The 16,617-nt window shown below is 39.7% G+C and overlaps 1 protein-coding gene across 1 annotated transcript; it reads left to right on the forward strand.

The window, feature by feature from the left end:
- The first annotated feature begins 9 nt into the window (after positions 1-9).
- On the forward strand, positions 10-15,675 carry FAM177B (family with sequence similarity 177 member B). Its single transcript, XM_006115596.4, has 5 exons — positions 10-3,318; positions 4,559-4,723; positions 7,499-7,565; positions 11,348-11,445; positions 14,979-15,675. Exons 1-5 carry the CDS (start codon positions 3,289-3,291, stop codon positions 15,198-15,200), a joined length of 582 nt encoding a protein of 193 aa, XP_006115658.2. The 5' UTR covers positions 10-3,288; the 3' UTR covers positions 15,201-15,675.
- The last annotated feature ends 942 nt before the right edge of the window (positions 15,676-16,617 follow it).

The raw sequence follows: 16,617 nt of genomic DNA on the forward strand, positions 1-16,617 counted from the left end.
CTCCTCCCCCACCCCCCCCCATTTCTGGTGCAGTAATGGTGAAAGAAAAAAGTTGTAAGGCTCTTAACTCTCCATTTAGATTGATGTTTAAGTTCCTGATGAGGCCCTCGGGTTCTTACACAGCACTGATTCCAAAGTGTCTCCCAGAAGCAGACAAGATTCCAGATTGCCTTTTATTAATCATGACACTAATGTCCTACATGATATGTTCAGATCTTTATAGTTGGTACTGAGAAACATTCTAGCTAGGTGCTTTGGAGATGTAATCTCACCCAGGTCTTGGTCTGTGCCCAGATAGTTAGTCAGAACATAACAACAGCCATACTGGATCAGACCAAAGGTCCATCTAGTCCAGTATCTTGTCTTCCAATGCCAGATGCCCTAGAGAGGGAGTGAACGGAAACCGGTAATCATCAAGTGATCCCTCTGCTGTCATCCATTTCTAGCTCCTGCCACACAGAGGCTAGGGACACCATTCCTACCCATTCTGGCTAAAAAGTATTGATAGACCTAACCTCCAAAAAAGAACAAGATAAATTCATGAACCCTGTTAGTCCTGGTTTTCACAACATCCTCTGGCAAGGAGTTCCACAGTTTAACGGTGCACTGCTTGAAGAAAAACTTGCTTTTGTTTGTTTTAAGCCTGTGACCTATTAATTTAATTTGGTTATCCCTAGTTCTTATGTTACGAGAACAAGTACAGATCTTTTCGTTATTCACTTTCTCCTTACCTGTCATGATTTTATAGACCTCTATTATATTCTCTTTCTCTCCCTCTCCCTCCCCTCCGCCCACCCCATTAGTCTCCTCTTTCTAGCCTGGAAAGTCCCAATCTTTTTAATCTCTCTTCATATGGGACCCATTCCAAATCCCTAATCATTTTTGTTGCCCTTTTCTGAACCTTTCCCAATGCCAATATATATTTTTTGAGATGAGGCAACCACATCTGTATGCAATATTCAAGATGTGGGTGTATCATGGATTTATATAGAGGCAATAATATATTCTCTTTCTTATTCTCTATCCCCTTTTTTAATGATTCCTACCATTCTATTTGCTTTTTGACTGCTGCTGCAAATGGAGTGGATGTTTTCAGAGAACTATCCGTAATGACTCCAAGATCTCTCCTTTGAGTGGTTCTTCTTGATGTGGTCATACCTACAGTCTTCTCCCAAGATTATAAAGACCTAGTTCTGTTACTACCCAAATTTTCTTGTCCTGTTTTCCCTTTTCAGCCCTGAGATTGTGGGAGGGAATAGATGGGGATGGGGACAAAGAGCAGATTCATATGTTTTTCACAGAAGATCTGAAGGAAGACTTATTCTTCCCCTTTAGGTTAGAGGAGGATATTTGTGGTGATACCAAACATGGGGACAAAAGGAATCTTAAGGGCTTACCTTCACTACGTGAAGATCACTGCTTCTGTGATCCATTTTCTGAAGTTTGATTTAGCAAGTTTTCTAAGACTCAAATAGAACTCAGAAGATGCTCCTGCTGGTGTCCAATATTCCTTCTGCGAGGAGTAAGGGAAGGCCTACCGCTGTCAGGAAGCCACCAACTATGTATGTATTCTTCATAGCTGGAGTTTCGTATCTTAAACTGAGCTGTCAGGTCTCGTGTAGACCTGGCCTAAGTCTCTGAAGCTAAAGAATTAACATAGATCCTGTATCTGAAGTGGGTTCCAGTCCACAAAAGCATATGCCTTAATACATTTGTTAGTCTTTAAGGTACCATGGGACACTGTTGTTTTTTCTGAAATGACTAATACGGTTACCCCTCTGAAAATAGATCCTGCTAATACTTATTCCTCTCATTTCAATTCTGTCCCTAATGATTTGTATTATGGAAGGTCAGCATTAGGTGTTTTGACATTGAGAGAATAAGATGAGAAACAAAGAACATAGCAAATTTAAGATGATTATCAGCGTATAGGTGCTGTGCAAAGCACCTACCCTTCCATACTCATCTTGACATTATTCATGCTATTTTCCCTTTTTTGGTGTAAGTAGCTCACAATAGCCTCTATGGTATATCCTAACTTCACATAGTCCCTCTCAGTGCCAATCATGCTCTTGATGTCTGCAGATTGCACTGGGCATCTAAGAAGTCCAGGACTGTGATCTTTCCTGTGTATCATCTTCAGAGGCTATGACCTAATATTTGAGGTGATACTCTCACTTGTTGATCTCTAAATTGAGTAAAGTAAGGAAAATAATTAAAAATTAAAGTCAAACACCAACCGCATATTTGGTCTGAAAACTATATGACTGCACATTCTAGAACACAAGCGTATCATTTTTATTCTTTTTGTCCATCTACAACTTGCCTCTCTCTTTTGGCTTTGCTTTTCAAATTTTAATTACAGTAGCAGGGAATGCATTTCCCTTTGAATAAACTGAATATTTTTACTGCATTTGCACTAAATTGAAAAACCTACAGATTTATTCTTAATATACTGAGAAGATACAGAATTTACGATGATGAGGTACTTCACTATTTCTATTGGGCAAGATTATGTCAGTACATACCTAAAGCAGTGAGCAGAATTTGTACTTCCTAACTAGTTGTAGTTGGCCCTAGTTTCACCCATATCTGTAGCACTATGTAGTTTGTTCTGTTGTTCCAATACCAAAGATGCCAGATGAAACAACCTATTAGATTTCCTTTGATGGGATAGTTCTGCTAAAGTTATTTAGCAGTTGCTGATATATAGGTCTAGTTTTCCAAACTGCCAGTAGGTGTCATACCAGTTGCAGGAAATATTTGTGTTTGCATGTGTGTGTTTGGTCCCTTGGCTTTGCTGAGGAAAAGTAAATACTACACCTGTGACTTAGCCTTACTAACGTCTAAGTTCACTTCATAAAGTAAGCAAAAATGAAGGGAAGCAGAATACTGAAAAATGTCTTCAAGAAATATGCTATGCTTTTAAAAACAGCCAGATTGAAGGTTTTTCCATGCTTCCCCGAAGGAGTATCTATTTGCAAACGTATATGTCCTTTCTCACATTCCTTTGGTTACCCCAACCAGCCATCTTAACTTTGCTGATCATGCAAATAAAAAGGGCCTGCCCACAATTCAAACAAAGCCTAGCCCATTCAGATAGTTGTATCCTGGAACTCTGAACATACCTTTCTTGACTTGCTTCCAGAACTGGGCTGCTGCAAATGCTACAGTGTTTTTTCTATACACAAATTACATACGGGATCACTAAGTGTCATGGTTCTAGGTTTTTTTCCCTTACTTGTCTTGGAAACAACTTAATCAGTTTGTACACTACAATTTCTTCAGATGATGGAAGACACCAGAGAGATTCTACAGGTGAATTTGCTTTTGATGTGTTGTTGGCTACAGATTTCACACATTGATATATTTCAGCAAGTATTTTAGTATCCTCTTTCAAGCATAAGGAGAACACGGTCAACTAATATGTATTTTGTCATCGGAATATTGAAGTAATGGTCTTGTTGTCTTGTTACTTATTACTGATTCTAAATTGGTTTACAGGTAATGAGAGAGAACATAGTAGCAGGTAGCATATATAATTACTCTTCTTGTCTGACTTCAAGTAAAGTATTTATTTTGAAGACTCCTATACATTTGGAGAAAAAAATTGAAGAAATTAAAAACAAAAGTATGATATACCATTTGGCTAGGAGCACTATGTAGTTTATGAAATTATTAGCTTAATCGTTTTGCTGTTAAAGGTTACTTGATACCCCTTTGCCTCTTTAACTCTAGATTACATTTTATGTAGCTGTTGTTAGACATGTGAAATTATGAAAGGATAAATGAAAAAGGTGTACGCATTGCCATTTTTTCTATAGTCCTTACCCAGACAAAACCCATATAGGCCCAAGTTAAGTAATTTAATAGGAAAATGCTAATAATTTCGGCAGAAGAGGAAAGAAAAGAAAAAAAATATAAATTATAGAAAAAGGAAGTAATGATTATTCTCCATTGCATCTGTGTTCATTTATATGGAAGCTCTTTGGTGCTGGTGGGGAACCTATCATCCATCATTGTGAAGCTCTTTTTGGTGCTATATAAGTAATATTGCTTTGTTGTTCAGTTACCCAGTAGCGTGCTGTAAATTGTTCATTTAGGCTGTGATCTCTTGCAAGGTGCTGAGTATCATGCATGTCTTCGTGTTGCATGATTTGGCCCTTCTGACACCTTACTTGTTTTGAAGTGGTTTTCATATTCGATTGTAGTAGTACACTCTGAGTCAGTGACAGAAAACATGTACAGACACCTGAAGACCAATGGAACAGCTGTGTGTGACACCAGCAATGGTACCTGCTCTTATAAGAGTTGAAAATGCCATCCTAATGCAGGCCAAGTTTCTGTAGCTCTGGCTATGTCAATCCTGGGACTTTCTTCTTCTCAAAACTGAAATATGTAGGGATATTTATAACTTTTTGAGGATTCAAATAAGATTCTCAAACCCAGTTCTGACCTTCCTTAGCCTAAGAGTTAGAGGTGAGGCTGAATACTATATAGTCCATCGTCCATTAGTGTACTAAGAGGGCACTCCTGGGGAGGGCTTTCTCATGAGCAGGAGGAGGATGGTTTCCAGCATGATGTGATGGAAGATAAAGGCATGGGAAAAACAAAGTCTCCAAGGAGGATTATTTACTTTGCAAATGGTGAAACCATGGAAGAATATAGTACGGAAGAGGAAGACGAGCAGGAGGAGAAGGCGGCACAGCAGCCACTTGACACAGTAAGTCCCTTTATTGACTTTTAGGCAACTCGGGGAGAATGGAAGGGGGAGGAGTGCATGTTAGAGAACACTGCACCCTTCACAGTCACAGTAGCCCGCTCTGTAGATGCTCACATACCTCTTCTTTTCTGTAAATGCTGTGACTTCTCAGTCACAGAACAGATTTGGAAACCATACAAGCTTCTTCAGGTTCTGCTAATGGGCTTTATTCCTGACGTTCATGAGACTGACCCCCTGAGATAGAGTAGTGGTTAAGCAGATCAAAATAGGAGGAAAAAATGGCTCTTACACTATAATTCTACTTAGGGCTAGTTGCATCTTGTGGTGAACAGAAGCATCAAGGAGATAAGACAAAACCTACCCAAAGGAATTCTCATCCCTAAGCAAAAACATGAAGGCATATGTCCCCTGGTTCTTTCTTGCCCATTATTTGATGTTATAGGTGTGTTTCCTCATCTCTAAAATGAGAACAAGACTGAGACCTAGTCTACACTGGAGAATCTGGGGAAAGTTAAGATAGATTAAATACAGATGGGAAATTCAAGCACAGGAAATGCTTTTCTGAACACTGCTTCAGAAGAAGAGGCCTTAGGGCATGTCTACACTGAAACTCTTCAGTCAGCTTATATTAGGTCAGCTTACAGCCTGCTCTAGTTCATGTCCACAGTATCCTCCTTAGTTGGGAGGTACACACACTCACCAGAAGCACTTTCCATGACCAGGCTGAGCAATGTGGGAGCTGAAAGCCAAGGCTCTTGGCTGTGCTCACATCTCCCCACGGGAAGCCTGGCTGGTCCATGGGCTCCCTTCCTGCGCGCCCCCCTACCCCCCCAGTTGTTTGCCTGCTCCCTCTCACCTCCACCGCTTCCCTCCCTCCTTTCCTCCCAGTATGGGAGCAACCACTCAGGCTCTCAGCTCTTGCCCTAGCAGTAGCCCAGCTTAGAGCGGGGATCCTGGGAAGCAGCCCAGCTGAAAGTGGGGAGTTGGGACAGCAGCCTATTTGGAAGCAGGAAGGACTTTCCTGTCAGTTTCACTTCTCCAGCAAAGAATCATGAAGTTAGTGGAACTGGAACAATTTTTGGAGTGAAGGAGCTGAGCTGCACCCCTTTCAATCCCTGCCTACACTCCTGTTTACCCCCTAGAGCTGGGGCTGGCAGCTGGGCAGGACCCTGGGGCTGAGCTGGGCGTGGGGCTGGCATCCATGCACGACCTAGGGCCTGAAGTGGAGCTCCTGGGCAGCAGAGGGCCTGGGTGGTAGGTGTGATATTTTGGCCTTGGAAAGGGTTCAGAAAAGGGCAACTAAAATGATTAGGGGTTTGGAACGGGTCCCATATGAGGAGAGGTTAAAGTGACTGGGACTTTTCAGTTTAGAAAAGAGGAGACTGAGGGCGATATAATAGAGGTCTATAAAATCATGAGTGGTGTGGAGAGGGCCGATAAAGAAAAGTTATTTATTAGTTCCCTAAATAGAAGAACTAGAGGACACCAAATGAAATTAATGGGTAGCAGGTTTAAAACTAATAAAAGAAAATTCCTCTTCACACAGCGTGTAGTCAACCTGTGGAACTCCTTGCCAGAGGAGGCTGTGAAGGCTAGGACTATAATGGAGTTTAAAGAGAAGCTAGATAATTTCATGTAGGTTAGGTCCATAAAAGGCTATTAGCCCGGGGATAAAATGGTGTCCTTGGCCTCTGTTTGTCAGAGGCTGGAGAGGGATGGCAGGAGACAAATCGCTTGATCATTGTCTTTGGTCCACCATCTCTGGGGCACCTGGTGCTGGCCACTGTCGGTAGGCAGGATACTGGGCTAGATGGACCTTTGGTCTGACCCAGTACGGCCGTTCTTATGTTCTTATGTGTGGTGGTGCTGGTGGCCAGTATCCCAGGTGGCAGGGGTGTGGGTCCAGGATGCCCCAAACCTGGGCCAGCTGCAGCCCTCCCTGCACCCTTACTTCCCATGCCTATGCATGAAGTTGATGACAGCCAACAAGCGATGCAAGTAACAGTTTACGTAGACATTGCATTGCTCTAACTGCACCAACATAAGCCATGCATTTCTTGTGGAGGTGGAATTACATTTGTGTAGTAGGGAACTGACTCCAGGGGTTATGTCAGTTGAACTACATTGTTCAGGGGTGTGGATTTTTCACACCTCAGACCAATGTAGTTATGCTGACCTAATTTTTGAATGTAGACCAGGCCTTGGTTAAACTTTGTCTTAATTCATCCTCGTTTATAGAAGCCCAACTGACCTTGCAAGGATTCAGTGAAAATAAGTAATATTTATAAACATTTCTGATATTACACTAAATACTGACATTTACGCAATTGTCTATGTCTATCAAATCCATATATTTAGTATTTTGGCTTGATTGTGTAAATACTTAGATCTGTGAACAACTTTATTCACATAAAGTCCCGTTGTGCTCAAAGTTCCTTAGAGCTTTATGTATTTTGCAGGATTGGATCCTTTGTGTCCTAATGGATATATGTTGCTTATGTTCATTGTACTGATGATTCTTGTTGGCTTGGTATATGAGACTGACATCCCTAGTGTAAATACACAGAAATTTGCTGTAGGTCAGCTGCGACTTGATAGTTTGAGCAGCACCCTGTGTGAAGACTGAAGAAAACAATTAGCTTTCTCCCCTATGTAATGGGAGATTCTTTGCATTCTCCAAATATTCTGCATCAAATTCACCTCTGGTTTAACCCCTGGATGAGTTTAGCTCTGTATGTCTAACATTCAAGTTTTCCTTTTGCTCTTGTTTTGTAGTCCAAGCTCTCGTGGGGGCTATATCTGCGGCTGTGGGCAGTTCGAATTGCAACAACTTCACTTTTTAGTAGGTATATTTTTTGGTGTCAATGGGAGGTTTATTTTAGATGGGTTGAATATAAATACTATTAAGATAATATTTAACTGCCTTAAAAGAACATTAAGTTTCAAGGTCAAGTACTCAAAAGCTAGAAATTAGTGTCTATGCAATTTTACGTTAGTCCCCTTGTACATATGCATTATGATATAATCTTCTCAATTACATAATCAGACATTACTTTTTCCATGAAGACTCTTGCCTCATTCAGTACGCATGAGGGATGGTGCTCACGGAATGGTTAGCTATTCAGTATCGTATTTTATCCTCATTCAGTGTGTGGTCCCATGTGATCTTTAAGCACACCATAAAACCCTAGAATTATTACTTTTCTCTTGAGCATCTCTGTGATGTTGCCATCATAGTACCAGAGAGCTCCACAAACACAATGGAATTATTTTGAAAATACCATTCTATGGTACAGGGATATTCTCTCCCTTTTACACATTGGGAATTGATGCACGTAAATTAGATCCAAAATTGTCAAGTGTGTCAACTGATTTGGTTGCCCTATTTGAGCTGCATAGAGGGTTTTTTGTGAGTACATAGCATATTAGGGCATGTAATGATCAAAGCAAAGTTCCCATTAACTTCTGTTGCAGCTGTGAGCTCAGCATTTCTACAGTTCAAATCCCGTGTGTCAACCTGGAACTCGTCATCTGATGACACACAGGAACTTTGCAATGGAGGCCCAGATAAAATCCTTTGCTCCAGGGTAGCATTCAGCTACTTTAATCATGAGACCAGCCTTTCTGTTCCTGCAGTCCCTGCTTCATTCACTGCACACACACTCCCACACACACAGGTTATCATATGAGTTTGGATATGTAGATCCACAGCACAGTCCTCCGCCACTTAATTTAAGAGAGTAACCAGGGGCAGCAGAATGCTGTTAGCCCTTTCTAGTGGCAGGTCAACATAAAAGAAGAAATTAAAAACAAACTTTGGCCCATGGGTTTTACTGCTATCTGCTACACAGCAAAGGAATACTGAGACCTGGGAATAATGGGTTCAGTTTCCGGGTCTGGAGGAAAGTGTGCTTTAGTGGTTTCTAAACAGTAGTTTTTCCCTTTCTGTTCCTATACTTCACAGTCTCTGCTCCAGTTGCCTTGCCCCACATTTCTTTTCCCTATTTCTCCTGCTCACACCTCTCAAGTCAGGCTGTTTCCTCCTCCTCCTCTGTGTTTTCTGGATACCAGCAAGGGGAGCATTGAGGGTACAGGAGATGCAGTCTCCCTGCTCTGTTACAGTAGGTCCTAGGAGCTGGGCAAAACAGTTGAAGGGAAAGAACTACTCAGCTAGGGACGTCATGTGCACAGCAATCTGGAGATGGTGCATGCACAATCCAGTCAGCACACAGGAGCTGTGAAGGATCATAGAATCATAGAATACTAGGACTGGAAGGGACCTCAAGAGGTCATCGAGTCTAGTCGCCTGCCCCCATGGCAGGACCAAATACTGTCTAGACCATCCCTGATGGACATTTATCTAACCTACTCTTAAATATCTCCAGAAATGGGGATTCCACAACCTCCCTGGGCAATTTAGTCCAGTGTTTAACCACCCTGACAGTTAGGAACCCAATTCTTTCAGCCTTCCTTCATAGGTCATGTTCTCTAGACCTTTAATCATTCTTGTTGCTCTTCTTTGGACCCTCTCCAATTTCTTCAGATCTTTCTTGAAATGCGGTGCCCAGAACTGGACACAATACTGAGGATGGTGCATCTCAGCGCAGATGAAATCTGAGCACTTGGCTTCCAGCTTTTAACAAATCTATAGTGAGCACATGCTAAGAGAATTTTTAAGGGATGTTGTGAAGACCAAAACTATAACTGGATTAAAAAGAAAATAGGTTAATGGAAAATAGTTTAATTCATCCATGAGTTTTAGTCAAGATGACCAAAGATACAGCACCATGCTCCGGGAGTCCCTAGGCCTTTGACTGTTGGATGGTAAGACTGGATGGACAGCTCACTTGATGAATGCCTTGTTCTATTCATTCCCTTTGAAGCCACTGTTGGAAGATGTATTTCAACCATGAGTCTGACTCAGTATGGCCATTCTTCCTCCTTACACTATGGCTTACAACAGTGTTTCTTAAACAATGTTCCGCGGAACACTGGTGTTCTTTGAACAACTCGGAGGTGTGTCGCAACCTCTTCTTTGTTTTTGTTACTTCTTTGGGGTTTTTCTTTTGTGACCATTTTTTTTTTTTTTTGAAGAAAATTGTCATAGGTGTTCCTAGGGTTTTTTCCATTTAAGGACGTTTTTCTGCTTTTTTTGGCAGCTGACGGAAGCCTGCTTGGGACATGCGGCAATTAAAGAGGCTGTGACTGCATTTTGGCCCGACCTCCCGAGGTCTCCCTCAAAAAATTTTCCTGAGTGCTTTTTTTTTTTTTTTTTTTTTTTAAGACACCATCTGGCAACCATAGGTGTTCTGCATTTAAAAAAAAAATTGTTTGGTGTTCTGTGGTCTCAAAAAGTTTAAGAAACACTGGTTTACAACTTGACCAAATCTCAGTGCATTTTCATAGGAATGGCAAAAAGTACATCTCTGACACCAGAGCAAAACCCTGCCAAATCTCTAGTCTCGGCTCTAAATCATGAAGATGCTAGAGCTTCTTGATGTAACGATTTTTTTTAATGTGGGCTACATGTATTTTTCCCTACCTCATTCATGGAAATAACAAGAATTTTAGTTGAAACTTCTGCAAAAATTTTAATTTGGGAGAGACACCACGCATGGAAAAATTCAGCCATGGAGGCTTAAATCTAGCAAAGTTATAAGCAACTGATAACAGGATTGTTAGTGTCAGGAAACCTTACTATAATCATCACTATCTGTGCCACCTATCATAAATGGCATTAATTTGTAGGCAGGGGTAAAATTATTCATGAACAAAATCTACCTCAACTTTTGAAAAAAACGGAATAGTGTTTCTGATCAGAATGATATAACTAATTGAAAATCAGGGCACAAATAAGAGTAGAACTACTGAAGCAGATTAGAAATTAGAAGAGGGACAAGAAACTGAGGCCACAAGGAAAAGAAAATGGGACAAATTGAAGACAGGTTAACAAGCATAGTACTGCAGGAAGATGGATTAGGACAATCTAGCTCTGCTAACAGATTATTGCATGCAGTTTTGATCATTCTACTGCAGGCAAATCAGTGTAAAATCTGAAAAAGTAGCATCTGAAAGCAGTCACAATGATTTTCTTTCCCCCTTCAAAAATCAACAGAAGAGATACCAAGTCCATCACTTCTCCCTGATACAAAGTAAGGGAGCCTTTCCTAAGCTGAAAGAAGATCCTGAAAAGAAAGGAGACTAGTAGGCCTATGACCTAGTTACTCTTTGAGAGTGAATTGGCATGTAAAACAACCCAGGATGAATTTGTTTACACAGAGTATAGTTGAAACATAGTATGGAATAAACTGCCTAAAACTGCAGCTGGTGTAAGTGACATACCTCATTTCCAGTCATGCTGGCCAGCTCATTGGAAAAGGATTGAAATGGGTAGCCATTAAGTAGTTTTCTGGAGTGAGGATTAGACTTACCAAAAGTTGACTTCTATTTCCAGAGCTGATGAAGGCAGTCCTTGTATTATATCTCCCCTTTGTCCTTTTGTTCATACAGACATCAGCATGTAAAACTGTTTTCTCCTATCACATAATGTGTCTCACTATACAAGTTCCTTAATTATGTAAGGGATAGAATTGCTGTTATTTTTAATTTTCTCTGTCTTTTCAGCTTGCGAATTCCTTGGTGGGAAGCTTGCCACTTTCTTGGGACTCAATGAACCCAAATATCAATATGCAATAGATGAATACTACAGGACACAGACCAAGGTAAATTAAATACAAGAGGAGAAAAAAAATATGGCACTTAATTTTTATCATGTTTTATTATTAAGAACCAATAGTCTTTCCAAAGAAGACCCAAAGCAAAGAATTTTACTCCCAAAGAATTTATAATCTAAACAAATCTCTGTGTGTATGTGCATGCACCTCTCTGTGTCTGTGTGTCTGTGTGTCTGTGTGTGTGTGTGTGTGTGTGTGTGTCTATATATATATATATATATATATAGACACACACACACACACACACACACACATATAAAAAATATAAATAAATAAAACTTAACTTAAAATCTGAGTGGATCACATCCTGGAAGCTTCACTAAGGTCACTAGCTCTGCATAAGTCCTGTGAAAAGCTTTGAGATGTGTTGGCATCAGACTGCACTATATACGCTGAAGTGATTGTCATTAGACTTACAGACTGCAGGATTTTGATTTTAAATATATTGTGGATTAGTTCTCTCCCAATGTGACTTTTGGAGTCTTACTCCCGAAGTTGATGAGGTTGAGCTGCATTGGAAAGACAACCTGAGTATGTTTCCTGATATCAGGAAAGTTTGATCATTCATTCCAACATCGCTCCATGTTAGCAGATTTAGAGACCACTGTTGGGATGGGTGTTGGAGAAAAATATTTGCCCCACCTGTCTGGAATGTCAAGGTGGTATATTGGCAATACAGAAGAAGAAGTTTGAATGATGGTCCTAGAATTGAGAAATAAATGAAAACTCCACGAGGAGTCAGCATAACCATGAAGAAACCTTGGGGTATGAACAATACAACATCTTTAAAACTTTATATTTTTAGTATTTTTTCTGTCTTTAACTGTTTGCAAGGCACTAGAGGTCTACTCCACTGAAATGTCTCTCTTAGCTTTGCTGGCTTGTGGTGCAGAAAACTGTTCCAACTGAATAATGTAATATAATTCCAATTGTCCTCTTACTCATTCCTTCTAAAACTTGGAACAAAATGATCTGCCCTGCCCTGTTATGTTGAGAAACTGGTTACTGATCACCATGATAAATGGTGGTTTTGTTGTAGGTTAAGTTGATCAAAGGCATATCTATTTCTTGAGGAAACTGCTGTGCCCAAACGAGCATACAGATAGAGAATTTTATATTTAGCTAGAGACACAGGAATCTGAGTTCTAGTAACAAAGTTGTACAAAAAACAGCCTTTTGAATTATGGTGGAAGTGAATATATAATGACACCACACTATTGTCAGTCAATGTTACATTGTTGAAGGCTGCTTGCAAACGGAGCCTTCAAATGACAAAATTCTGATCTGGGTCTGGATTTTGAATCCATCCCAAATTTCAGAAATTTCCTTATAAAGAATTTGAAGTTCGGTCCTTTTAGTGACAAGAACAGTCAAAAAAAATTTTTTTTTTAATTCTAAGCCCACCACAGTTCTCTCAGTCCCCAAAATCTAAAATACCTCTTTGGGATCAGATTTGCTCTTTTAAAAGATGGTCCCCTCAACTGATCTATGGATTGTGTATTAATTTGATGACTCAAGAATTCCCCATTAGTATCCCAAGGGTTGATAGATCCTTGTCCCGAGATCAAGGCCAGTAGTATAAGATTTGCTCTTCAGTTGTGAACTGTGATGTACACGGTTACAACACTTACACTTATGAAAAACCTTCTGTATTCATGACAGTTTTCTATAATACAGTTAGCAAAGTCACAAACATTCCAACCTAGTGAGAGAGATACAGAATGTGCATCTTAACTTCCATATACTCACACCATCCCTTGCAGAACAACATGAAATATTAGTCATCTGCCTCGCCATCATCTCCTTCCTCATCACCATTGCCAGTGGCCATCATCCTGGCACTACCTAAGAGATACATCTCTCCCCACCTCACCACACAGGCTGACACACAGCTCTTATGATTTGTTACGTTGACCCCACTATGCCTAACATGTATTCAGTCAGGATTTCTTTCCTTTTCCTTACTTGTATTTCCTCACCCTACTGATGTTGAACTGCTCTTGTTCCACAGGATAGTAGGCCTTTAACTTCCAGTTTACTATACACTATACCAGTGTTTTCCAATTTTATTTGGTCATGGAACCCTTTTAAATTTGAAAGAATTTTGCGGAACCCCTAATAACAGTCTTATATATGGAGCTGAAAAAGTAGACCACAAATAAGTAAGGATAATAATAAACACATGCTAAACAAGATCATGAGATCAACATTTAGTTTAATGGCATGTATTTAAAAACAAAAATAACATTAATAAATATTAATTACTATTTTTTAATCATAAAATGTTTTTGTAATGGAGTTTTCTCACGGAACCCTTATTTTCACTTTGTGGAACCCTGGGGTTCCACGGAACACCATTTGGGAAACACTGCACTATACTATTGAATGGTATACTATATCAATTACCATGGCACTCTGATGATCAGACATTAGGAATGTTTCTAATTTAAAATATCCCAAGTCAGTATGAGCTAGAATCTTGTGGTTAGCAGTTTAGTCATTACAGCATTCTCTTGTGGTCTAGGATTACTCCTGGTTAACTATATAAGGCCTTGGGACCTTATTTCTTGCTTAGGTAAGCTATTGTCTTACAGGCCTTGAGGCCCATAAGCTCATTGGGTTACCACCTTAACTTATGCCCATGCCTTACTGGTGAATACCTATTCCTATAGCCTACAGACCTACTTTATGTAAAAATGGCATTTTGTGTTTTCAGTTTGTAGATCAATTATTTCTGTATTTAATATGTCTTTTACAGATGTTTAAAAAATATAAAAATCTCATCTCTAGATCTGCAAATTCCACCTGTAATCTTCCAATCAAGTTGGTTCTTTCTGGCTCTTCACTAGCCAAACACTCTGCTTTCCATCTGTGCAACCCCATTTATCCTCAAATTTAAGCTTTCTGGTACATCTCTGCATATGTATTTAATTTAGTTCTCATTAGTGGGATTGATAAGGGAAACTGAGAGCATAATTTGAGGACAGTAGAGTAGAGGAGGCTTTGCAACTGGAACACTAATTCTGATTCATAAGGATGCCCCTCCCAAAAAAAAAATCCAACTTGCATTCCCACAGCTGCACATTCTGCAAAACTGGCACACCTAAAAAAAATAGTAAAAGTTAGGGGGGGAGGGGTTTCCATGAAAACAAATAGATCTCTTTCTGAATAACCCTGAGAGCTGCTGAGTAAGATGGTGGTGATTTTACACAATTGCTTTTCAGAATATATTTTAAATATTTTATGCTTTGTAGCATTTTAAATTCCAGAACACAACACTACTCCAGAAACTTAAAACAAGTTTCAGGCTATAGTTCTGGCCTTTGACAGGGTTCCTGTTGCTTCTGTGTATAATGGTTACAGCCAGTCAGACAATAACCTAACCTTACTTAATCGAGTTACTTTGCCCAAGGTAACAGAGAACTCACATTGCTATCACTATCAGCGTCTCCGAGTCCTTATAGAAGATACCAGATAGGTTTGGTTTAGTCCAATGAATTTTTTTATTGTCTTTGTTCCAGGAAAATGATGATGAGGAGGAGGAGGAGGAGGAGATCTCTGAGACAAAGGAGGCAGACTCTCTGAGTGAAAAACACCGTCTAGAAACACAGAATGTTGAATATGGATCTATTAGACTCAAGAATGCTATGGAGTTTTCTCAAATAAGCAGTTTTGCAAACATTAATGAGGTTTCAAAACATGACCTACAACGTCCAAATTGTATTTCAGCTATTAAGAAATGATAGCAACATTGTTAGTGTGGTCTCTTTTAATACTGAAATAATTATATAATAGGACACGAATACATCATTAGCATTTTCTGGGCCTAACACATTACGTTCCTTTGTCCAAAAGTGTCATTCAAATGTCTAATAGCCAGCTAGATGGAGCTAAAACAGCTCTATGAAGGAAAAAGGCAGACAGGAGATGATAAAAATTTAATTCTGCCTTCTTTAACATCTGACATTTAACTATTTAAGCGAAGTAGGTTAATGGAGCATCTGCCACCCATTTCCTATGTTTCTAAGCATTGAACTGGAGCCTTTACATTTTGTTATGCGACTCATAGACTTGACCTTAGTTACTTTTGAAAATGGAAAACATCTATCTGACTGGGACTAAGCAATGGAATTTTATATGCTAGGGTACGTAAAGCAGCCTTCTGAATCATAGTCTATTCTTGGTAGCTACGGATATTTCCTAATAAACTATTTTTTATAAGCATGATGTAAATCTTGCCCTTTTGTTTAGGCGAATGAACACTAGGGAAACTACTAGTCACTGAATGGATTCCTGTTTTGTTTCTGTATGTCTGAAGATTCTAATATTATCCAGCATTCAGAAAAAGGTAGATCTGTTCTAGGGAGTGCCTAACGTAGGAAATGTGGCGCTTATATTTGGCAGATTTTTTTTCTGTAATCTGTGATGACATATTGACCTTTTTTCAAAGATACTGTTCTCTATACTTCTGGATCATATCCACACATCAAATAGTAACAAGAACATTTGCAATGCAGGGATGGAGTAGTCTGCAAAGTAAGAGAGTTTATTTGAATGTAGCTGAGACTTACTGACTTTTAAACTATTCTTTTCCCTGAAAAGAGTGAAAGGTCAATTCAGATTTTTTTAAGGGCTGACTGGATGGAACAAACAATTAACTGAGTCACTGGCCTAGGTCAGCTGAAACTTCAAATTAACTCTTGTGTGGTAGATGTTCCCCATGAAAATATAGATGTGGAAGAGGGAATTAATCAACATTCCTTTCCTGTTTCTAAGTCTCTGTGCACAAGTTAAAACAGTAACTAAAAACGTGTAGAAGGGTGGGGGAAGTAAAGCTAACTGCAGTAACTGAAAGCAAGCCATGGTTAAGTCACAAAAGGAAAACAAAGTGGATATGCCTGTTGTACTATGATTTTCAGTGCACCTTACCCTTCCAGAACAAACAGAGGGTTGTGTGAGAATGGTTTACATTTTCCAGTCCTTTGTTACAGCTTGTTGACTATGCTTCTTCTTCAGTGTTCATGTATCTCCTCTCCAGCTCAGGCCTTGCCCCTCATCTCCTGCCATTTAAAGTTGCCACAGTTAAGGGGAAAAAAAAAAGCTCATCTAACGTTAACTCCTAATGAATTTATACCCCCAATGCCCTTCTTGGAGCACCTC

This window comes from Pelodiscus sinensis, chromosome 3 (genome assembly GCF_049634645.1).
Source record: "Pelodiscus sinensis isolate JC-2024 chromosome 3, ASM4963464v1, whole genome shotgun sequence".
NCBI lineage: Eukaryota > Metazoa > Chordata > Testudines > Trionychidae > Pelodiscus > Pelodiscus sinensis.